Raw genomic sequence first — 24,608 nt, forward strand, 5'->3', positions numbered from 1 at the left:
GAACTAGAAAACAGCTCTCACCTTTGTCCCTAGCCCACTGGAGATCATCGACCAATGCGACCAAGGCAGTTTCAGTCCCATGATGAGGCCTGAATCCAGACTGGAAGGAATCCAAATGGTCTGCTTCTTCCAGGCGTGCCTGGAGTTGTTCAGCAACCACTCGCTCAATCACCTTGCCCAAGAATGGAAGATCTGAGACTGGGTGTGGCCATATTGGCAGCATCTAAAGATGGTTTTTTAAGAAGCGGTTTGATAACCGCCTCTTTCAGCAGGTCTGGGAAGGCTCCCTCACAGAGAGAAGCATTCACCACCCCGTGAAGCCCATCGCCCAGCTAGCTTTTATAAGCCAGGATGGGCAAGGATCAAGGAGACAGCTGGTTGGTTTCACTCGTCCAAGCAGCCTGTCCACATCCTCAGAGGTAACAGATTGGAATTGATCCCACGCAACTTGACTAGACAGGACTCTAGCACTCTCCCGCCCCGGCCCTGCTCCCATGGTGGAGTCTACCTCTTCCCGAATCTGAGCGACTTTATCAGCAAAAAACTTTGCAAAATCATTGCAGGAGATCATGTGGCCTGTACTGGGCCTCGATGTAGCAGGTGGTTCCGCTAAATTGAGAGCCACTTGAAAGAGTCTCCTGCTGCTGTTTTCTGGAGTAGATAGAGGCGGTGCAATAGAGGCGGTGAAGAAAGTCTTCTTCGCTGTCGCTATCGCCGCTTGGTAGGCTCGACATTGAGCTCTAACCCGTGTCTGGTCAGCTTCAAAATGAGTTATCCGCCACCGGCACTCTAGCCATCTCAGCGATTGTTTCATTGCCCTCAGATCCATGGAAAACCACGGGGCTGTCTGGGCTCCATGCAATCGGAGAGGGCGCTTCGGAGCCAAACAGTCAGTAGCCCTGGTTAACTCCACATTCCAGCGGGCCACCAGGGAATCAGCTGAAAGGCCATCAACATGGGATAAAGCATCCCCTACCACTCTTTGGAAACCATTTGGATCCATTAAGTGGCGGGGGCGGACCATCCAAATCGGTCCCACCTCCCTGCAGAGGGAAAGGGTCGCGGAGAAGTCCAGCTGCACCAGGAAGTGATCAGGCCATGGCACTTCTTTAGTTTCACTTTTACTTAGTGTCAGATCACTAACATCCATAGAGGTGAACACCAGGTCTAAGGCATGTCCGTGACTATGAGTTGGGCCAGACTTATTCAGGGATAGCCCCATGGAGGCCATGCTTTCCACAAAATCCCAAGCAGCCCCTTGTAAGGTTGTGTCAGCGTGGATGTTAAAATCCCCTAGGATAACCAAACTAGGTGTCTCCAGGAGAACATCCGCCATGACCTGAAGCAGCTTGGATTCCTCCTTGGTGCAGCAGGGAGGTTGGTACACCAAAAGGAATCCTGTACTTCCCCTGTTGCCCAACTTCAGAACATGCACTCAGAGAACTAGGTCTTCCTAATAGGACGCCTGGTGCAAACTAATGACTTCCTAAAAATCTCTGCAAACCCCTCCCCCCAAGGCACGGGTTGCTATGCGTAAGAGAAACCTGGTAGACAAGCAGCGGCAAGGACAGGCCCATCTGCTTCATCCAACCTAGTCTCTGTTACACATGCCAGGTCACGTCCTCCATCCATGATCAAGTCATGGATGGCAGTAGCCTTATGAATCATTGACCTGGCATTGCACAGCAGCACCTTCAGGTCATGTGGGTATCCCTTGCTGATTCCAGTATCCGTCCGGACAAGACCAGACCCGGAGTAAGGGATAGTCCTCAAATAACGACTAAACCTGCCTCCTCGGTAATGACATGGTCTCGTCTTAGCGTAACTCCTCCTCCAACCCATGATCACTGAGATCAGTTGTCCCAGTTGGAACCTATTTTGATGGGCATTGTGAACAACAGGGCCCATTATGAGCAGCAGCTCATGCACACACAAATCAAGCAAAATAACAGTTGCAATTCTGGATCATTGGTGCTGGAGAAATGTTTTATATACTTAGGCAGCAGCATCCATATTTTGGGGCCAATATCATACATTTAGAGGCAAGCTCTCTGAAGACAGAACAAACGTTCTGAACTTACTGGCACTAGCACAACATTTCTAGGAATCTGAGCAACTAGGCGCCTAGGAGTTTTCTTCGGGTGCTGCATCTGCTGTCTTGCAATTAGTTGAGTCCTTGGAAAGGCATTATACATTCTATAAACAACCTGAATGAAATTCTGCATTTTGCATTTTATAAATTTATATTTTGTAAGATGGAGCATGGTTGGGTTCTGCTGCAATTGGGAGCTTTGGGGTGCTTTGTTTTCATGCCAGATGCAAACCTTAGGTTAGGGTGGTCTAAAATGTACACATGCAGTCGTGCATTCCACATGCTCTTAAAATATGCTGAGAGAAAGAAGTGGACCCAAATACAAGATTAATTTAACAAGGTTTGAATGTCGCTACTTCTATTTCTTTTAAAGCTGTCACATGGGTAAATGCAACTGATTTAAGTTAGCTGCAGACTCTGACCCATTATTTTCTGCTTTGACTGTTCTTGAGGTTTAGTTTGGCTTTCCTTTCTCCTCATTCTCCAGTTGATTGTCTTGTTGTAGTTCTTGCCCCTCACAAGATCCATTCTTTGAAATTTTCCTGCTTCTGTTTTCATATAACAGTATCTAATCTCTAGACTCTAAGGCAGACTTCAGCCATCATGCAGACTAAAGTACAGTATTACAAATATGTAATTGGGCGATACTGCATATTCATTAGTTGGGTGAGTCACCCCTGACCTTGCTGCCCTGCTTTCCAATGACACTTGCTTCTTCCACTGTTTGCTAACCCTAGTTTCTTGTCTTGCAGTGTCTTCTATAATAACTCTTAGATTTGATTTCACCATAATCATGTAACCAGTTTTTAAAATTGCACCTTTATAGGGTGATATTCAACTATGTTTTATTCGGAGATGTTTCTACATCTACACAACAAAAGCCAGAGTAGCTGGTCTGGTCTGTTAAGACTATTCCACACAGGAATAGTAAAACAGTTGTATTAGAATTAACTGAAAAACCACAAGCTTGCACAAGTACATTGTGGTTTTGGTTGGTACCAGTAAAGCTTTTGATTTACTAACCCTAGGTAGAACCCCACACATTAAGCAAATAATAAGCCCTTGAGCAAATGTTTTACTTTTGCCATTAACTGAAATGCTTCTGCCATTGGAATTGATAATCTCATAAATACGAATGAGTTGCTAAGAAAGGTATGCAAAAAGTCACTAAAAACAGTTCAGAGAAAAAAGGGTGTGGAGCTTTTGCACGTGTAGATTTACAATACAGTATGCGTACATTTTCTTATGAGAAATGCACAGGGATTGTTTTCTGTACCTCGTGATTCTGCTGGATAAGAACTACCTGGAATGTCCTACACTTAATCAGTTTCTAACTTTAAAGGTCATTCCGAGGATGTCATAAATTGTGTCTGCAACTGCTGCAGTCTTATGACTGCTAGGAACTGTACCTGAGGGCAAACCCTGAGCCTTATCTTTCACTATGTTTATGGAGCGATTTTATTTGATTGACCATATAAGCATCTCACAAGAGACCACAATTATTTTGTTGATGTAGCTCTTTGAATCAATAAAAGCAGTTTTCTTTTTCAGGGTTTCTCTGTCCTTATGACTGTATTTTGTAGGTTTGCAGCCCTATGTATGTCTGCTCAGAAATCTGCTTAATGGGGCTTACTCCCAGTTAAGTGTGTATCAGATTGCAGCTTTAATCAACATTAGTCATAATTGGAGCAGACCTATTGAAAGCAATAGGTTTAAGTTTAAGTTTAGGTCTGTTGCTTTCAAAGGGTCTAAGCTGAGTGTGAGTTTTTGGTATACTGTTAGCTAAAGTGTTTTGGTGTTTTTTAAAAAATAAATAAATCCTAAAGCTGTAATTGATCTCTCACAATGTGGATTTTGTTTGAAATGTGATGTGGTATGAGTCAGTAGCAAAGGAAATTCTTGACTTCAGCATTTTCTGCAACAGCTTAGACACCAGATAGGGTTGCAATTTATGCCTGCCTCAGTCTTTTCCAGGGTTGCGACTCTGTGACAGAGTTACGCATACTGGAATGATCTTTTCTATTTCAGATGAAAATATAGTACTGGTAATTATACCTGTTTTTGTTTTTGTTTTTTAAATCCATTTTTTTTGCAGGAAGTGGTGTGTATGTGCTGCTGGTTTGTTTATGTTAAAATCTAAGTAGGAATTTCTGAACTATTGAGAAGGATTCTTGATTGAAAAATGCTTGCTGCGCCAAGACGGAGAATTGTGACATTGTTTAACATTGTAGCTTATTTCATACAGTGTTGACTGTTTACATTTTGAACACTGGAAACACTCAGTGTTTCCATAATTTGTATAACAGTGTCATCTTACTTACAGGGGTTTAAGCTAATGTGTTAATCTTACCTTTGAAAATGTTTATTTAAGGGCCCTGGTTGCATCCTGTTGAGGAATTATGTACAAAATGTCAGGCTGAGAGATATGGTGGAATACAGAACCTAACATCCACAATAACAATGGAAGAGGTGCCTGAACAGTTGGGTACACATGCAACTCAACTGGAGTGGTCTCCTAATGGATGTGGCTATGCAGGTTTTTACCATACCAAGTCTACATTCAAATACTTCAGAACTTGCAGGGTTACATCTATTCCTATTGGTCCCCATTTTCAACAAAACAACTTCAAAGCGAGGCTCCATTGTGAAATTTTTAAACTACAGTGGTACCTCTAGTTACGAACTAAATTCATTCCGGAGGTCCATTATTAACCTGAAACGGTTCTTAAATAGAGGCGTGCTTTCGCTAATGGGGCCTCTTGCTGTTGCGCCGCCGACACACAATTTCCATTCTCATCCTGGGGCAAAGTTCTCAACTCGAGGTAACTCTTCCAGGTTAGCAGAGTTTGTAACCTGAAGCGTTTGTAACCTGAGGTGTTTGTAACTCGAGGTACCACCGTATAATGCATTAACAACTTTTTTGAGGCACCTTACATTTTACTTGGGTGACAAGTAGCATTCATTTTCCTCTTCTAGGTCTGCCCTATAGTAGATTTCTTTCTGGCTACAACTCTGTGGAACTTTTATTTCACTGGATGGATATTGTAGACTGAAACACCTGCTGTAAATCATTTAGTTGTGAGTCAGAACAGAGGCAGTTCTACACAAAAACATGTAGATATATATAGTTGTCAGTAGGTTTCCAACAGAGGGTGCTTATGTCCATAATGTTTTTCCACCGTAGTGTCTAGAAAATTGCTTGTTGATAAACTGGTCCAGGCTCACAACGATGGTTAGTTGAATTCCTAGTTGAGTTTCCCAAGTGTTTCCTTTCCATTAGTCAATCTGAGCCTGGACTAGTTCATTCAATGGGACACTCTGGTGCTACTGCTTTCATTTTGTTTAATCACCTTCCGCAGACATACCTTAAGGTGATATACAAAATACAATAAAAACAACACAAGCAAATCCTAAGCAGGCAGAGAGCTATCCATCCAGCTGCAAAGCTTCCTTGAACAAAAATATATTCAATAGCTTCTAGAAAGTACAGTGTGCGTTTGTCATATAACGTGACAGGAATACCGCTCTACAAAACTGGTGTAGCCTGCTCCAAGTTACTGTGGAGGGAGCTTCTGATATCTTTGTAACTTGAAGGAGAAGCTCTTCTGAAATCAGCAGCGACCCTACCCACTTAGTATATATGGCATGAGGTTGTCTCTCAAGTAACCTGGTCCTGAGTTGTAAAGGATCTTACAGTGGCAATGCCTTGAATTTGATCCAGTAGCGGAGTGGCAGTCGGTGAAAATCCTACAAGCCAGGTTTTATGTCCTGGCAGCAGTTTGCCCCCACAAGCCACCATATTCTGCAACAGATGAAGCAGAGTCCAGACCAGGGGGAGCCCCCCATGTATCCCCATTTGTTGGAAACCTCCTGATTACTACACACACACACACACACACACACACACACACACACACACACACCACTATCGCAATTACTCAGTATTCCCCCTTATATTGAGGAGCCCCAAACCTGGCTGTGATGGACATGACTGTCATGGACATTGTGGGTGGGACTGGACTAGCTAGCATGGATCCCTTGTGCATGTTTTCACTGCTTTTGGTTTCCTGTAAACACCCCCAAAAGTCTTCTCTCTAGGAGGTTCAGATCACCCCGGTGTCAGTATCTTAGTGGTTAGGACTCTGAACGTGGGTGCTGCCTTAGCTTCTGCCTTCGTAGCTACCTCCCCTCACAGATGTATATTGACTCGGTTTCCGTGCAACGCTAAATCAACCATGACTTGGTCAGGCTCCCAGAGAGGAGATTGTGGCTCGCAACTGCTTTGCTCTTCCTCCGGTCTCGCTTCTCTGAACCAAGCCACGATTTGGTTTAGTGCATTGTCTGAACCCAGGCACGTGATTTGTCTTGCTCCAGGCAAGCCACAAGTTGTAAACCAAGAACAAATCTTGGCTACAGCTCATGACAAACCACTAGCCTGGGCTCAGATGACATGCTAAGCCAAACTTCGGTGTAACTCTCACAGTGAAGACAGCTATGACACCTGAGGGCTTAACAGTGCCTACCAAGTGACAGTGAAGAGGGGTTATTTCAAACTCCAAAAACTTGTTCTGCAAGTACACTGGTTTGCCTATAAGGTGCTAGAACTGTTTTGCCCTGAGTCAGCCCAGTGATGTATGTAGCTCAGTACTGTCTAACCTGGCTGGCCCTCCAAGGTCTAAGGTAGAGACATTATTCAGACCTGCTTGGACCCTTAATTGGAGATGCTAAGGTTTGAATTTTGGCCTTCATGTACGCAAACCATTTTTCTTTTGTGAAGTGCTTTAGTGCTTTATTTGTTGAGGTCTAAAACTTTCAGGGCAGTCATATGTCTTTTATATTGGTATTCCCGTCTTCATTGTGTCTCTATGTAAGCACTCAGAATGGGTAAACATCCTCAGAACAATGATTACATGCAGCATTGGCCACCTCCTGGAGTCCTCCCTACTCTACTCTCCATGTGTTTGCTGTAAATGTCTACTTTGGATGTGTGCTTATAGAGCCCCTCAAATGAAAACGCAAGATCCTAACTTAGGGTCATTTGATTGAAAGGCAAGAATAAATAACACCCTATTTTGGGAGGTACGGTTCTACAGGTACACATGCCAACAAAGAGAGGTTGAGGCAAGCATGACCGTATTAACTCATCACAATCCCTTGACTTACCAGGAAGAAAATGCATTGTTAACAGCCATATTGAAGTCTTGCTAAATGTGTAAAAATAAAGCTACAGACAGGTTTGAAGCTTGTCCTTCGTTAAGAGTAAAATCAAAACATCCAGAGCTTCTTGCCATAGCTTGGTTGGGGACAGAATGCTGCTGCATCCCAGTTGTTGGAAATTTCAGGAGGAGAGAGTGTTCTTTTGCTTGGGTCTTGCTTGTGGGCTTCCGATAGGTATCACTTTGGCACTCTGAGAACAGGCTACCGGACTGGAAGTGCCATTTGCCTGTTGCAGCAGGCTCTTCTTAGATTCTTCCGTATGTTGTAACTTTCATTAGGCTATGCCACTTGCCTTGTTTTACATTTTACTAATGTATCAGATTTTAAGATTGGTTTGATCATTGTCAAATTATATTTGTATGAAATCAACTTGGCATACAAGATGTTTGCTTAATTTACCAGTATCAGTGGCTGCAGTACATAATTTTAAAACAACAACAAGCTTTCTCACTAATTTTACACACACTTTATTAAGTGTCTCTCTTTTCTTTGCATGCAATAGCATTCTGCTTTGAGGACTTAAGCACTTGAGTCCATTGTTGCTTGCCCTGGCATGTAAAATAAGCACAAAGGAGATGAAGTTGGGGGGGGGGGAGGTCAAAATGTCAGACACTTTAAAAAAATCTACATGTTATGGAAATTAGAAGTATCTCTGCAACTTAGGGCAACTGTCACTGGCCAAGGAATAGCATTTTATTCTCGGCGGCTTCTGTACTATTACTAAAATAAAATCTATTATCACTCTTGATTTTTCTAGGGGAGTGCACATTGTGTGCTGCTTTTGTGATGGTCTGCTATCATTGAGGGTTCAAGAACAAAAAGTATTCAGGTAACATGCCTGATCTTTCATCAGTCAAGTTGTAGTGCTTGTCTGTCTCTCTCCTTCCCTCCCCCTTTCCGCCCCCATTTCCACTGAAACAGATGAATTGTTTTGGATGCTTCGTCTGAATGGCAAATATTTCTGTTATGAAGCAGAGCATGGAATCCTGTTGGATGCTTTCATTAAAACCAATATATATTGCAGATAACAGGCTTTTGTTTTGCTGTCTGCTTTACTCATGCTGCCTTGACCTACATTAGCATAGATGTTTACTAAGAAGAGCTTTTTATTTTGCATTTTGGGTGCATGAGAGCTACTGATTCCAGACTTGATATAAATGTCTACAGAAGCACCTAGTATATTGAGTTCACTGACGCACAAGCAGCATTTAATTGATTGGCCTTTAAATAGCTATCTCCTTTTCTCCAGTGGTAAAATCTTTACATACCCAGCTACTAAATATCAAAGCATATAATAAGTTATGCCTAACTAGCCTCCACCGTAAGCAGCTGAACCTGAAGTTGGTTTGAGGAAGGCCAGGTCAGATGTAGGAGAGAACTCTGGGGTTTCTATTTCTTTATCATAGATCTTGCTAAGCAAGGGTGTTGACTAAGTGCTGTCTGTACAGTCTGGGTTGCCTTGTGGCAGCAGGTAGTGATATCATGGCAGTTATGGAAACCTCCACAGCAGTACAAATTGGTTTGCTCCAAGGTTCATGTACGACTTTGTTTTCTCTGTGTGTCATGTTCTCTTTGCATTTATCATGCCACACTGGTGATAAACCAGGGATGATTGGGTTTGTGCTCAGAATCTGGCATTGATTCACTCCAAGCAGTTGCTTAGGGTATAGTTTCTCTGTACGTCAATGTTACGGTGACAGCATTTGCTATGCAGAAGAGGAGACTGAGGAGAGCCTTGTGGTATGTGAGTCTTAGTTTATCTGGCCGCCGTGGAGACGGTAGAGTAGACTTGTGGAAATGGCTCTTTGTGGGAAAGTCTGTAAATGCATTAGGTGCTTACATCAATTTGATCTGAAACGAGACTTGAATTTTAAAGTTGCTTCTAAAAATTATGCCTTCATAACAGTGGATTGTGCAAGCTCAAAGCCTGCCAGGATGAGGCTCAGAGGTGATTGGGGATTGGACAGAAAATTCAGCATCTTTTATCTTGTGAACAGCCCTGGGATCTTGTGGTGTAGGGCGACATGTACCGTATTTTTTGCTCTATAAGACTCACTTTTTCCCTCCTAAAAAGTAAGGGGAAATGTGTGTGCGTCTTATGGAGCGAATGCAGGCTGCGCAGCTATCCCAGAAGCCAGAACAGCAAGAGGGATTGCTGCTTTCACTGCGCAGTGATCCCTCTTGCTGTTCTGGCTTCTGAGATTCAGAATATTTTTTTTCTTGTTTTCCTCCTCCAAAAACCAGGTCCGTCTTGTGGTCTGGTGCCTCTTATAGAGCGACAAATACGGTAAATCAGATAAATAAATATTTAGAGAAGATGCCTTTAAAGTGCCATGTGAATCAATCGTTAAAACAAAGTGAGCTTCTTCATAGTGTAGGCATAAGACACTTAGGCCTCGCTTGCCAAGCCAATCAGGTTTCCCTTGGTTTTTAAGTATCCCACAAAAGCTTGGAGTTCATACCCTCCCAACTGGCTGGATTGCCATAATTTTAGGTCATGGCTGAGTGCAAGGGGGTGGGGAACCTTTTTGACCTGGTGGACCAGATTTTTATCTGTCTCCATCACCACAGTCCAACTTTGCCAGGCCAATAGCCAAACAACTGGCTGTTGGGTGCTGGGAAATGCTGTGCAAAGCACATTGCAAGCTCTGTGTTTCCCAAGAGTTGAGCAAAGGGCCAGAAAAGCTGCTTTCTGCAGGGATCGGCTGCACAATCAAGTTTCCCTATGGGAAGTTAGATTGCACAGCCATTCCAGCCACATCTGTACCCATGAGCATGATGGGCATGGTTTTAGGAAAACAGCTTAGTTGGCCAATTTGGGATGTAGGCCAAATTTGGCCTGCGGTCTGGAGGTTCCTTACCCCTTCTTTAGTGTTAGATGAGTTCGGGCAAGCACAAGTGAACTGCCAGGGTTGTGTGTTCCTTCTCCTACAGGGCCAGGGTTACTTTGGCAGAGTTTAGTTATGTTTTAATTAACCCCAGCCTTACTGTGTATTCAAACAAAGAATCTAATTACAGTTGTACCTTGAAAGTTGATTGGAATCCGTTCCGGAAGTCCATTCGACTTCCAAAACATTCGGAAACCAAAGCACAGCTTCTGATTGGCTGCAGGAAACTCCTGCAGCCAATCGGAAGCCCCGTTGGACGTTTGGCTTCCAAAAATAGTTCGCAAACCGGAACAGTCACTTCAGTGTTTGCGATGTTCGGGAGCCAAAACGTTCGAGTACTCAGCTTTTCGAAAACCAAGATACGACTGTATTCTAATAAGCTAACTTGGTTTCAAGTTGGCATAGTATGAAACTTACCAACGTGTATGTTTAAACCAGGATCCTACCAACTAAAACGAAACACTACCAAAATCATTATCTTAGCCATTTGGGAAGAGATGTACAGAATGAAGCATGTAAGCCCAGTGCTTGGCTCGGGCCCATTCAGACATGTTGACATAGTGCTAAATTGTGGTTTAGTGTTACATGTGAATGCAATCCATGTTTTAATTATTGACTAGAAACAGAAGGTTCATAAAACCATGCCAGTATAGGTAGAAATTGCTTCTTATAAACTGCGGACATTTTAATTTGACCAGCTTCTGCGAATTCTTCATACTGTGGAAATAGGAAGGTCTGTTACCTTTCATGTAGCATACTGAAATTGCCTGAAAAGTATTTCATAAAGATTTCACAGGAACAAATAAGAATTTGTTTCAAGCCCTAGTTCTGTGGAGAGAATTAGCAATTCTGATTTTTCCTTACTGATTTGTATCTCAACACAGAGAGATCAGTTTATAGTAAATCTTGACATTAATTCAAAGGATTTATCACAGAATTGTTGTCGCATTGGTATTACAGCTTTGTCACCTACAAAAATATCCCCATTGTATCCACTAGTAGTAGTAAATTACTAAGAAAATGCTCAGTTTGGGTGGGAGGAACCCCTTCTTGGCTGTTTTTGTCTGGTCAAATAGAGAGCATGCTTGAAAAGTTATTCAGTTGTATGAATAACTTACAAACTTTTTACTCTTTCATTAGTTAAGAAGTTGTAAACTTCCAGTTTCTGCTTCTTCAGTGGAAGAAAACCATTTAAGGTATCTATGCGCCATCATTCATAGCCTACTTTGAAATTAAATTATGGCGTATTGTCACATGCCTTTGTTTTTATACCATCAGAACTCATTTTCACTCCACAAAAAGAGATGCCTCCAAATTCTGGAGCTGATTTTGAACTTCTAATCAAGTGGAAATGGACATGGATTGCAAGGGAAAAGGGAGGGTCACACTGGTTCCGGGATATCCTTGTTATTTAGATATGGCAGGCATAGATTTAGCCATCCCTAGCTTGCAAAGGCAGAAGGCAAGGCCAATCCACTTCTTGTGAGAGACAGTTTCTAGATGCAGCATACATGGATAGGCACTCAGCACAATTTAATCCAAAATTGGCAGTGCTGTGCAGAATTTAAACCTCTTTCACATTCATCAGCTGCTTCGAAAGCCTGGCAGGTGGTGCCTGTGGAACACTGCCTTCCAGGTTCAGTGCCGGAACAGTGGTTGGCTCTGGCAAACCTCTGCCAGATTGAGCAAAATCTGGTGAGGTAAAGCTACAGAAATCAAGCGCATGGGCTTATTTTGCAGGAATTCTGCCTCAGGTTTTGTCCAACCCTATGCCATCTGGAAACCATATTGCACAACTTGCAGTCTGGAAGCGAATGGGTGTATCTAGTGTTGATGTTTAATTACTTTTTATGATCACCACTTCAGCAGCAGGGATGTACAGAATCTAGTATGTCAGAGGTGCTTCTTTTCCATGTTCAGGCTTCAGGTGATAAAGGTCTCTGTTCCGTAAGGAGGTATATACCATAAATATTGATCTTTGAATTATGGGGAAGGCTGAGAGAGCATTTATATTATTTTCTGTCTATATCTGAGTTGAAATATATTTTATACCATCATAAATAACTCATTTTCCAAGTGTGGATCCTTAGTAGCCAAGTGGGTACCATCAATTTAGAACACGAAGGTTGGTAGGCTTGGGGAGAAACCCCCAAGCAACACCCCCCCCACACACAAAAAGGCTTTGGAAGATATCCCTAAGAGGTGGAAAACCCCAGAAGAGCCTGTGAGGACCAAGCAAGCTTAGTGGTCACAGAATGCTGTCTAACTGTTCAAGGGTGGAAAACTGGGAGAGCGTGGGATGCATTGGAGTTTACTGGAAGAGGGCATGGCTGGCTGACTGGCTGGAAAGCTTTGATGCAGGTCTTCCTTGTTGTTTTCTATCTGCACAAGCATGTGAGGTATTGTAATCTTTAGCCCTACATTCCAGTAGCTTGTTTCACAACAGTATTCCATTAGACTAAATCAAACCACAGTATGATTTGATTTTGTGATTGTTAACTTCATTGAATGTTAAACGTGATAGATCTCATCTTCCTTGCCATTTCTTTAAAGGATATTGTCAATACTGGGAATGAAATATATATATTTTTTGTCTCTGTTGTGTTTTGCCTGTGTCTGTAGAGGATGTGCTGAGTAAAGATGCTGGGGAGTGTGCAATATGCCTGGAAGAGCTGCAGCAAGGGGATACAATAGCACGATTGCCTTGTCTATGCATATATCATAAAGGGTAAGTACACGCGAAACAGAATTCAGCAGCTGGGACTTGGAATCATAGAACTGTGGAGTTGGCAGGGACCCAAAGTGTCATCTAGTTCAACCCCCTGCAAGGCAGGAAGCTCAACTAAAGTATCCATGACAGGTGGCTATCCAGCCTCTGCTTAGAAACCTCACAGGAAGGCGAGTTCACAACCTCCTGGGGGAATCGGTTCCGCTTAACCATTCTAATAATTCACTGAAATAATTTTAATAGATTTGCATTTAAAAATGAGATTTGACAAGGTGGAATTTCTAGAGCTTATCCCCTCAGCATATTTACTTTTCCTCTTAATTGTTTTTCTTTGGAAATCTTACTTCATAGTATGCAAGGACCCTCAAAAAGACGCCTTTACTGAGGTTTTCCAATATATAGCTTTTTGATTGATTAATCAATTACAAGTCTGTTAACCATTTCTGAATGATTGCCCTAGTTAACATGATACTTTCATTATAAAGAAAGCATTTACTTGAAAAAAAAAAATTCTGTTTCCGTGGAGCTGACTGATAAGCAAACTTCTCTTTGTGTTTCAGCTGCAGTAAAGAAATAATTCTTCTCTCTGTCTCTCTCTCGTAGATGCATAGACGAATGGTTTGAAGTAAACAGATCTTGTCCTGAACATCCCTCAGATTAACGTCAGAGTTTCCTGTTTTGTGTAGGTAACTATTGTCATATAGGTTGCTGTCCCTAAAGACCAATCTATAAAGCTGAGTAGCTTTCAACATCTGGCTGTAGCACAACATGAGTTCTAGTGCTCCAATAACCTTTTGCTCCAGCTACTTTTCTTAATGGTACATTGGCACAATAACTTCTGGGATTGGACGCAGTTGTTAAATGTATTTGATTCTTGCACATGCTAGAGACTTCAAACCATCGATCCTGTCACTGATGATGGGGATGAATGCTGAATCTTTGCAAACTGAGCCATCTGCTCCTTACTCTTGCCATGGGGATTTTTGTGTCAAGAAATTCCTGCCTTAACCGATAAACCACCTTTGTTACTACTTTAGGTTTAAGGCCCTTGTATTTACAGGACCGCATCTCCTGGTATGCCCCGCAGAGGACCCTAAGGTCCATGAATAACCATAGTTTAGAGGTCCCAGGCCCTAAGGAAGTCTATCCTCTACCAGGGCCAGGGCCTTTTCAGTGATGGCTCCGACCTGGTGAAATGCTCTGTCCCATGAGACCAGGGCCCTACAGGATTTAACCTCCTTTCGCTGGGCCTGTAAGGCAGAGCTATTCCGCCTGGCCGTTAATTTGAATTCAGCCTGATCTTTTCCTTCTCTTCCCTCCCCCTCCTCTTTTATGAAGATTACCCACTCTGGGACCCCACAGCTAATTCTCCCCTGGCCTCCTCGCTGGCCCAAGTAGGACTAATTCAGCCAGCTAGCCCTGGTGACTATCTAATGTTTATTGGATGGATTTCCCCCAAATTGATTTTTGAACTTTGAATTTTATTGTCATTCATGCTTTTATACTGTATTTTATGCTGCTTCTATGTTGTATTATAATTAAGTGTTTTAAATTTGTTGTTAGCCGCTCTGAGCCCGGTTTTCTGAACCGGGAAGGGTGGGGTATAAATAAAAATATATTATTATTATTATTATTATTATTATTATTATTATTATTATTATTATTTATCCAATTCTACCGCAGCCATCTTACCATTCTGGGCAGCAGTGCAGGCCCAAGACATTTTGCTGCCTGAAGTGGCATGTAAATAAATAGCGGCCCTGCTATGGCAAACACTTTATAAAGGCATTATCTGCACCATTCAGACACCAGTTCTTACCCTGTGTGTTCCCAGATGTAGCACTTAGATTCTTAGTGCCTAATGCTTAGTAATGGCAGTGGTAGGCTGTTTTCACCAGGCATTCATAAATGTGGAACAAGACAGTCTGGCTTGCCCTTTGTAGACCAGCAATCGGTGCCATTTGAGATGCTCTTTAAAGAGTTGTCTCTTAGCATATTCAGTTCTGACTTGCTGGAACTAGACATGTTACTGTTCAGTAACATCTTTTTCATGACTTTTATCCCCACAAGGAAAAAATACTGTGTGTCATATTTCAGGCATATTTTTTAAAAACTTGAAAACCACAACTGTGTTAGAGCAGGGTGGAGGGGGCAGCAATACTTTCTAAACTTCCTATTTTTAAATGCCTGTTGGCATTTGTGTCAAGTTATTTGAGTTGGCGCACAATACAAATAACTCCTTTAGGCTCCCAGGTACCAGGAAGGCTTTCCTCTCTACACACACCCTGAACAACAGCCCTCACATGCTGTATCAAAAATTGCTCTTGAAGCATGATTAATTTTTCAGAAATCGTTTTTTGTGTCCCACAATGAATGTCTGTTTGATGGAAATGTATAGTGAAAAGTCTCACTGTGCCCATAGTGTTACTCATGTGGTCTCTTGATTGTTAATCATCATAGCCTTGATCAAAGAAGGCCCTTTCTTTTTCCTTTCTCTCCCCCCCCCCCTTTTTACAATTTACCAGGTTTCATCTATTTCTGCATTCTTCGCTCATCTTAGAAACCACAGTACAGATGTGGTGGGAGTGGGGAGGAGTTATGGCGCTAAATGATGGGTACCACCATTTAAAAATACTCCCTGCACCTCCAGTATTGAAATACTAGCATTGTAGCAAAAGGTGGCTCAATTCACACATAATGCTAAGCCAAACTATGGCTTGGGATGAACAAGCAAGCATGCAGGTGCATGTTTAGAAAATCACAGCCTCTTTGCTCTTCAGCCAGTCCTGCTGTTGCTGTACTTCCAGAAGCTGAACCATGGTTTGGCTTAGCTATACAAGCCCAGGTTTGTAGCTGGTCTTGCTCCAAACAAACCATGAACAGTAAGCCGAGAGCTAACTCTGATTACAGCTTGTGGTTTTCTTGGACCAAGACAAACCACAAGCCTGGGCTCACATATAGCACTAAGATGGCAACTGCAGGACCAGCAGGAGGGACAAATTTTCTAAATTTGCAACAACTCACTTGGGCATAGTTTGGCTTGGCATTGCTTGCAGAGCAGGTTTCTCTCCTGCTTAGGTAGTCCAAGAATAAAAGAAGAAGTTTTCACGCCCAAATGAGTTATGGAGCTCACTACCTTTTGGCCAAGCCCAGAGACATCATATGGGCTCTGAGAAAATGGTGGGCAATAGTGGGGAGAATTTGTGTGGCTGCTTCCCTCTTATTTCTCCTTCCTCCTGCCATCATGTGAAACGCAGAAGGGTTTGGCTTCCTGCTGCTCTGTATGGTGGTACCTCAGGTTACATACGCTTCAGGTTACATACACTTCAGGCTTCAGACTCCGCTAACCCAGAAATAGTCCCTCCTGAACTTTGCTTCAGGATCAGAACAGAAAACGTGCTCCGGCGGCGCGGCGGCAGCAGGAGGCCCCCTTAGCTAAAGTGGTGCTTCAGGTTAAGAACAGTTTCAGGTTAAGAACGGACCTCCGGAACAAATTAAGTACTTAACCTGAGGTGCCACTGTATGTGGGACGGGGTAGCACATCTTGGTGGTAAATTATGGGAAATGCCAAGGAGAAAAGTATTCCTTCTCAAAATCCCCAATACACCACTATTACAGGATAAATACAAGTGAATCGTTTTCTCAGTATCAGCTGGTTCTTATGGCTGTTTATACACACACGGGCAATTTATTTTTAAGTGGTGTCCAGAGAGACTCATACTCCCCCCCCCCCAGAAAAAAACCAAAACTGCTGTTTATAGAACACACTGCATTTCCAAGAAAGTTAACTTCCTTCTCTGTGAATTTCTTTCTAGTCTCTCACACTGATCATCACGTGCAAAGGATTTGGCATTCCGTCTTCAGATGCCGACGTGAGACTGGACTTCTGTTCACTTTGTACTGGAAAATTAAGAGGGAGATGGAACACGACACGGGACAAGTGATGCAAAGCTGGAAGCTCCGTGTACAGACACTCAGCTTAAAGGAGACACAGGGATTCTTGAAAATGCTGCACATCCTGGAAAAGTCCTCTTCCCACAGACTTTACGGACAACATTTTGTATCTACAGGCCAAAGTTACTAACTTTCATTTTAATTATTTTTTTTTTAAAAAAAGAAAACTGTCTACAGAAGCAGTTTGTTCTCATGTTCTTTCTTGAATGGAAGCTGTGTGCTCCGGATCAAGATTCTGGGACATTGTACAAGGAAAATGCCATTTTGGAGTTGGAATCCGCCCCACTCCCACTGTGTACCAGGAGCTTGGGATTGGGGGTAAAGGCAATCTATGAAGTACATGCAGTTAAGCGGTGTGAACTTCCCCATGAAATTTTGCACCCTTTATGCTGTTCACATTTTTTCTGTGAAAGAATGCAACATTCCTTGACTTAGGATTTTTATTTTTATTTTTTAAGTAAAGCTTTGCCAGAGTGCAGCCCAAAGAGCAAAATGTAATCAAGGCAGATCGTTAATTGACGTCGTTGATCAGGCTATAGAGTTAATTGAAATCCGCATACTGTGTTCATTTACTAAAATTCACCTTTACTGCTTGTGGATATCAATGCAGCAGCAAAACTGAAAAAAAGAAAAGAGAGAGAGAGCATAATTTAGCAGCTATGCAATATTTTTTAAAATAAATTATAGGGAAATAAGAATTACCATCTCAAGTGCTGCCAGTTAAGGTAATTTAACGGGTATTTTTTAAACATGTTTCAGGTAGTTATTTTCATGTACTACTTTAATCTCCAGGCTGTTTCTCTCTAGCTGAGTAGTCACAAAGGTGGGCAAAGTGATACATTTCATGGGGATGGGACCTGGATTGACTTTTGTGTGGTTTTTTTAATTATTATTATTCAAGGTTGTCTCAGTGGCAGATCATAGTAGTTCATGTTAGTCAGGCTTTTGACAGTAGCTATAATTCTGTACCCAACTGCTCATCCTTCATCCCATTGATATAAATGGGTTTAAACATACATAACTGTGAGCATAAATTTGAAGGAACCACCTATGTTTCTTGAACCAATAAAACTTTACACTACCGTGGCTTACCATAAATTGAAAAATGAGGGGTATGGGATAGGGTAGGGAAGAAGCTCATTAAGAAAAATTGTGAGCTGTTAATAATATATCTGTTTCCACCAAAAAAGGGACCCGTTTTGGAAGCTGTTAAAAGTACCTTGTAAAGTTTGTAACAAAAGCGTTGAATAAAGGTGATTGAAACTTTTCACATGTTTATATAGCAAAAAATAAGATGTATTTCACATTATTTTGTTCTTAAGAATTAAATTATGCTTCTGTTAAGGACCCCCCCCCCAAAAAAAGTGGCAGATGGAGAAGGGTTAAGTAGCCCACTTCTATGTCTGCCCTGCAAATGTCTCCCTAACCCCACCTTGCAAGGCAACCTGTCTTTGCAACCCAATACCTACTTCTGTCAAATGAAAGGAAGCAATATGGTGGTTTCTTGTAGCTTTAGGATATTGGATAGAGAGAAAAGAGTTTTATTAGCCTGTAGGCAGCCTGTTACTCCTTCCTGGTATCTCAAGTTCTTTTTACCTTCTGACAGTAAAGACTTGCATTCATTGGCTTTAAATTATGTCTCCATCTCATGTAACAGCACTGTGTCGTACCGTTCAGGGACTTTTCCCTCCCTTAAACTTAAATCAGATCTTCTGCTGCAGCTGCTGGGATTCAATGATTTTTTTTTTCAGGGATCATTACTGCTGGTACCAGACACTGAGGTTGGGACAATATAAGCAAGGCAGTAATTTAAATGTAAATGTACTTGTGATTTTCTGCACTAACTTATCATTCTCCACCTTTCGCAGTGTCCTGTTGGTACTTTACATTTTTAGATGTACATGTAACACTGGTATACAGGAGCTCTTAGGAGGAAGAGTTAATCAATATACCTGTACATATATCAGGGAGCCAGGATTGGCTGTGACTCTTGAGCAACCTGGAGTTTGATTCCATGTAATTTGTAAATGGCCCTGGAATGTGAATATTTCAGACTGGGCACTTTTCAGTCGGGTTTCTTCACGTGTCTATTAATTGAAGTACCTTTTTCCTTTGAGGCCTCAAAAGCTTTTATTCTATTCAGTCTCCTTACACACACAAAAGCAGGTGAGTCCAGAAATATATGTTTATATTGCTTGCTACTCCAGTACACTTAAAAAAAGAAAAGAAAAGAAAAGAAAGAAACCTGTCTTTTACTGTCATTTATTCCCTTGGCTGGTTTTGAGCCAGAGTGGGATTTTCCAGATGATTTTGCTTTGTCAAGCAGACATGCTGGTATGGAAAGTCCCCATTCTGCATTGCCAATGAGCTAATCTCAGTGCTGATCTTCTTGATAGCATAACTTGCTATTTATACTTCCTTGTCTTAGACTTTAAGCTTCAAATCTCTTTCCTCCTTACTTCCTCCTTCTAAGCCATTGCACACTGCAGGCTTGAGCCTTATTCTGCCCTGCTTCTTTTATTTGAGCAAACTCTTTTGTTGACCTCAATTAGCACTCCATTATACAGATCTCGCCAGAGGAGGAGCTTTTCCCATCATTTTGGCCCAACCACTTCCTTGTGTCCAGTAGGAGTAGCTTTCTTTAGATGGCTCTGGCTTCTGATCCAGCCCTGTGCAATGAAACTGAAAAGCTCCAAAGTGCAGCCAGCCAGGTTCAGTTCTTAAGTACGGTGTCTGCTCTGTGTTCTGCTGGATATATTGAAAAGACAGAAGTGCATTGTTCTAAATTAACTCAGTCAGGAGGCCAAATTTGTGGTTGCAGTTCAGAAGCAGAACAATGTAAGTTGCTGCTGTTGGAAAATTCTCAGGCTGCTGGAAGGCACTCTCTAGAGTACATTGGTATGTTTCGTGCCACAGTGGTGGAAACTGCAAAAGTAATGCAAAGCAGTGCTGAAGACTCAAAGCTGCCCGTGTGTCCAGCATTTATTTGGAAAATTGACTTGCTTTTGGTACTACTTTTTTGTGTCTCTGAGTTGCAAATAGGCAAGAACCCCTATCTGTTTGAAAGAAATGGCATCAATGATGTGCAGACTTTGCTTGCTGTCAGTCTAGTTCTTTATATATGTGGCATCTGTTTAAGTGTTTCAGAAGTTGCTTCAGCAAAGATTTTGCTTTGCATTCCAGCCTGCAAACATGAATTGCCAGATTAGTTGGCTACAATATTAGTTGACTGATTGATGGAGGTAAATGTTAGATCTACTGGAACAAACGTTAAACAAAGATGCAGAGGGTTAAGGGTACTGTTGCTCATTTTTGAGGCTATTTTTCATTCTGGAGTGTGATAGGGGGAAAAGGGAAATATTTTAAAGATGGCCTTCTAATAAGTCGAGGCTTTTTAAATGAAGTAGTTGCTTACTTTGCACTTCCCTTAAACATCTCAAAAGATACCCAATACTGAATTTTTCATGTTTCCAGATTCTGTGGATTTATCATTCAGAAGGCATCAAACAACTAGCAAACTGCTTGCCCTTGTTCCTACACACGGCGACATACAGAGTGAATCCTCATTGAATCCCTAAACCCCTTTTTGTTAGGCAAAACATTTGCACTTTTTCTCTTTTAAGTGTTGTCAGTGGCAAACTATTGTTCATGCAAGCTGCAAAAAGTGGCTCCTTCACAAATTGTATGGTCTGCGGTTTCAAACTAAAAACCTTCAGGGAATCCTTTTTCTGTTGTCTTTTTTCCCCCTTTTCTTTGCCACCAAGGAGCCACTGTGCCTTGGAAAGAATTCTGAAAGAGTGTACTAAGACAGTTCACATGAGGTACTGGCCAGTCTCGTCGGGCCTCACCACACCTTCTGACGAACTGAGGGAATGTCCTCTAACACACCCAGAACTTCGTGGTAGGGCGGGATTTATAGTGGGTGGTAACAGTGTCTGAACAGAACTTCTCTGCCCATATCTTCTCATTGTAGAACATCTAACAGACTTCCCAGTATTTTCTGAAGCATAGCATGCAAACCACTGGGATAAGGGATGCACTCATTAAACAGGGACTGAAATATTTTATTTTGATGTATGAAGCAAGATTGCATCTCCCCAGCTTTGAGAAGATAGAAGAATAATTTGAAGAATGGCAAGGGGGGGACTAAGCAGTTAGAAGGCGCGTTTGAGCATAGTTAAGTTGGAAGGCTATCTTTTTACCAAGCAACGATTCAGGACTATCTGTACTGACCAAGAGTGTGTGCTCTTCAAACCATTAGATTCACGCTATGAATCAGCTGTTTGGACTAACTCGTTTCCACAACACGTTAGATGGAACTGTGAGCAGGACGCAGCTTAACGTTTGGTAGTGGCAGTGGGCAAGAAGTCTTCCTTCCTTACCCTGCTAATAAACCAGAATGCAATTAGCGACGTCTAATGTAACACGTTTGTAACTTTTTTAATTGAGCTGTATGGTTGGGGAAATGAGGATTTTTTAAAAGGTTCATCATGTACTTGGTCTGCCGGTAAACGATCATTGATTCCACCCCCCTTTTTTAAACTGATCTAGGTTGTATGTTTTAACATTCCATTTGTGTAAAATAATGTACAAGAAGTTAATAAAAAAAATTGAAGCACACTTTCCATTATGACTGGGTGTCTTCTGGGCTTTTTAAAACAGGAAACTGAACTCTCTGATTTTCTGTTGTGTTTCTGGATTTTCACTGTTAGAAAAACATGTACGGGGTGTATCTTCAACTGCACCCTAATTCATTCTGGTCCCTATTCACCAGCTGCTATGGGGCAATGGCTTAGTTGTAATTACTATTACTATTTATAACATTTGTATACCTCACTATACCGACAGGTCTCAGGGCAGCTCACAACATAAAAGCACAATATAAAAACACAAAATGCTTAATAAAAATAATCCCTCCCCTCCCCAAAGCATTTTTAAAGGGCATTGGATGTCAGTCAGCCAAAGCCAAGGTTAAAGAGGAACATTTTTGCCTGGCACCTAGAGATGTATAATGAAGGCGGCAGACAAACCTCCTGGGGGGAGAGCATTTCAGAAATGGGGAGCCACTGTAGAAAAGGCCTGTTCTCGTGTTGCCACCCTCGGGATCTCTTGTGGAGGAGGAACATGCAGCAGGACCTCAGAAGATGATCTCAGGGTCCAGGTAGGTTCATATGGAGAGATTCGGTCCCTGTATTTCTGCCGTCGGTTCCAGGTGTTCAAATCCTGCCTTCACCCTATGCCAAGAGCCCACACTGTCTAGTACTGGGGTTGGCAAGGCTTACCAGGCATGGGCCGGATCACTCCCACAGAGATCCTTCGTGGGGCGGGCCATGCAGTACAATGCTGGAAATCATGTCTGCGCATGCCCAGACGCCAGAAATTGCACCTGCGCAGAAGCAATTTCTGGCGACGTGGACATGCGCAGAGGCGATTTCTGGTGTCTCTGCTTGCGCAGAAGCGATTTCCGGAGCCGCGGAAGAGAGTCGCCACACTGCGCCGGTTTAGTGCAGTGCATGGGGACTTGCTGAGCGGGCGGCTTGGTTCAGGGGTGGCTCGTGGGCCAGTTAAACGGTCTCTGTGGGCCGGTTCTGGCCCATGGGCCTGGTCTATAGACCCCTGGTCTAGTACCTTTGGGGGACAGCCCTGTATAGGAAAGTTTTTAATGGCTGATGTTTTATTGTGTTTTTAATATTCTGTTGAGAGCTGCTCAGAGTGGCTGTGGAAACCCAGCCAGATGGGCAGGGTATAAATAAAAAAATATTATTATTATTATTATTATTATTATTATCATCATCATCATCATCATCATCATCATAGCTCAGTAGTAGAGCACATGTTTTAGCAGTGTAATCCCATGCATTAAGGCCCCAGATTCACTTCCTAGTGTCTGATTTAAATATATGAGAGAGAGAGAGAGAGAGAGCTGGGAAAGAACATGAAGAGGAGTTAGAACAGGTGCTGAGCAACCTGGTCCAACTTGGTAGAAGGCAGTTTGGAACAGAAGAACTTTGTGGTCCCTTCCAACTCTCAATTCTATGTTCTATAATTTTGAATCTGTTCTAATAAAGGCTCTGCAAACCTTGCTCAGCAGTTTTGCTAGACACCTTCCAAGTTTGCTGACCATAACTTGCTGCACTAGGCTCTGTTGTCAAGGAGGCAATGTGATCACACAAGAACCGAATCCGATTGGAGCTGGATGGGTGGAGCTAGGCGCTGGCTGGGGATTAGTGAGGAATGTTACACAATCTCCAGTTCATCTGCCTCATCTGTGCCTCTGATCTCTCCCCTGTTGTCTGTCCAAACAGAGTCCTAGCAGAAAATAATTCGTTGAAGAGTGTTCTGTGTGAACGGGGCCAACTCGTTAAGATTCACTCCTTGTCCGTTTGTTAAATGCAAGCCTGCAAATGTTCAGTCTCTGCACCGCTTGAAGAAAGGTAATATGAAAACTGTCGCAAGGCAACTTAGCATAATTAGAAATTAATTTTTTTAATTGCATTTGGATAAAACAAACCCTTTCGTTTCCTCGACGGACTGACTTCTGATCTTTAAATTCCCCTCCTTGCTGAAAATGCCACAACCCCACCACAGTTTTTGAGACAATGCAGAAGCAGGGAGGAATCTATTGCAACAACATAGAACCATAAAATTGTAGAGTTGGAAGGGATGCATTTGTCCCACACAAAGATGGAACATGCATTGTTGGCACCACACTCTTAACTCCCACAGTTCTAATGCTGCATGCATTGAATTCACCCTTATATCCTCAAAAGAAAACTTACCTCTTAGCTACTGTGAAACCTTTTGAAACTACTAGCTTCCGCTGGCAGCCAACATTATTATTTATTTATGTATGTATCGAATTTGTATAGGGCATAAGTGGGTGTCTTCTATTGCCACTGGCTATGGTTCCCCGCGAAAATCAACTGTGGGTACCCTCGGTAGTCGGGAGTAGCCACGTTCCGACTTTGGAAAAGGAAATTATTCCGGTCTAGTAGGTGCAGAAGTTCATGTGTGGAATTTAAATGAGCCCCTGTGGTCTCCTCACCATCTCTCTCTCCTCTATGTATTGGCTCTGCCTTCAAATTACGAGGGTTGCGCTTCATTGGTCTAATGTAGTGTACGTGCCTGTAGACTTGCTTAGATATTACATTCCTTATCCCAGGGATGGAACGTGGCCTGTTGGCTGGGCTTAATCTGCATATAACGGGAAACCAGGGACAGATGAATAATATCGCTCGGGGTGCAGTCAGCCGGAGAGTTTCCTGCCTTCTCTATCAAGCACTGGGAGGGGAAGATCAACAAGCTGTCCTTCTAGGCCTGATGGAGTATGGGAGAATCTTGTGTCAACATCATACCTTTCTTTGGTACAACTTGCCCACCCCTCCTGCCTGCCCTCAAGCAAACTGTGGCATGCAAAACCAAAGAACTTCAAACGGCTTGCAAATTGCTGTTCTGCAAAAGCGCTCCTGAACAAGCACAGATGTGTCAAAGCCACAAAGGTTTTCTACCCTTTGCTGTCTGTGTGCAGCACTTTGGAGCGGCAACCAACCCGGGTTGCACCCTCCGAATTGCGCTGCCCGCTTTTTGTGAATTGAGTGGGACCTGGAGAGGTGGTCAGGTGCTTTACACATCACCTGGGAAGACAGGCAAACTAATGCCAGTGTGCGCAGGTGGCGCTGTGGGTTAAACCACAGAGCCTAGGACTTGCCGATCAGAAGGTCGGAGGTTT

At 42.6% G+C, this 24,608-nt stretch overlaps 1 protein-coding gene across 3 annotated transcripts in view; it reads left to right on the forward strand.

Annotated features, from left to right (window-relative positions):
• Positions 1–21,499, forward strand: part of ZNRF2 (zinc and ring finger 2) — a 56,329-nt gene extending 34,830 nt beyond the window's left edge. Inside the window, exons 3-5 of one of the 3 annotated variants that reach the window (XM_083578296.1) lie at positions 12,820–12,925; positions 13,529–13,611; positions 16,741–21,499. In XM_083578296.1, coding sequence (XP_083434422.1) covers positions 12,820–12,925; positions 13,529–13,586 — 164 coding nt within the window. In that variant the 3' untranslated portion in view covers positions 13,587–13,611; positions 16,741–21,499. Of the gene's footprint in view, positions 1–8,066; positions 8,686–12,819; positions 12,926–13,528; positions 13,612–16,740 lie in introns of those variants that run through there. The other 2 variants (XM_083578295.1, XM_083578297.1) reach the window with 2 other exon arrangements.
• The last annotated feature ends 3,109 nt before the right edge of the window (positions 21,500–24,608 follow it).

This window comes from Podarcis filfolensis, assembly GCF_964270895.1.
Source record: "Podarcis filfolensis genome assembly, chromosome: 12".
NCBI lineage: Eukaryota > Metazoa > Chordata > Lepidosauria > Squamata > Lacertidae > Podarcis > Podarcis filfolensis.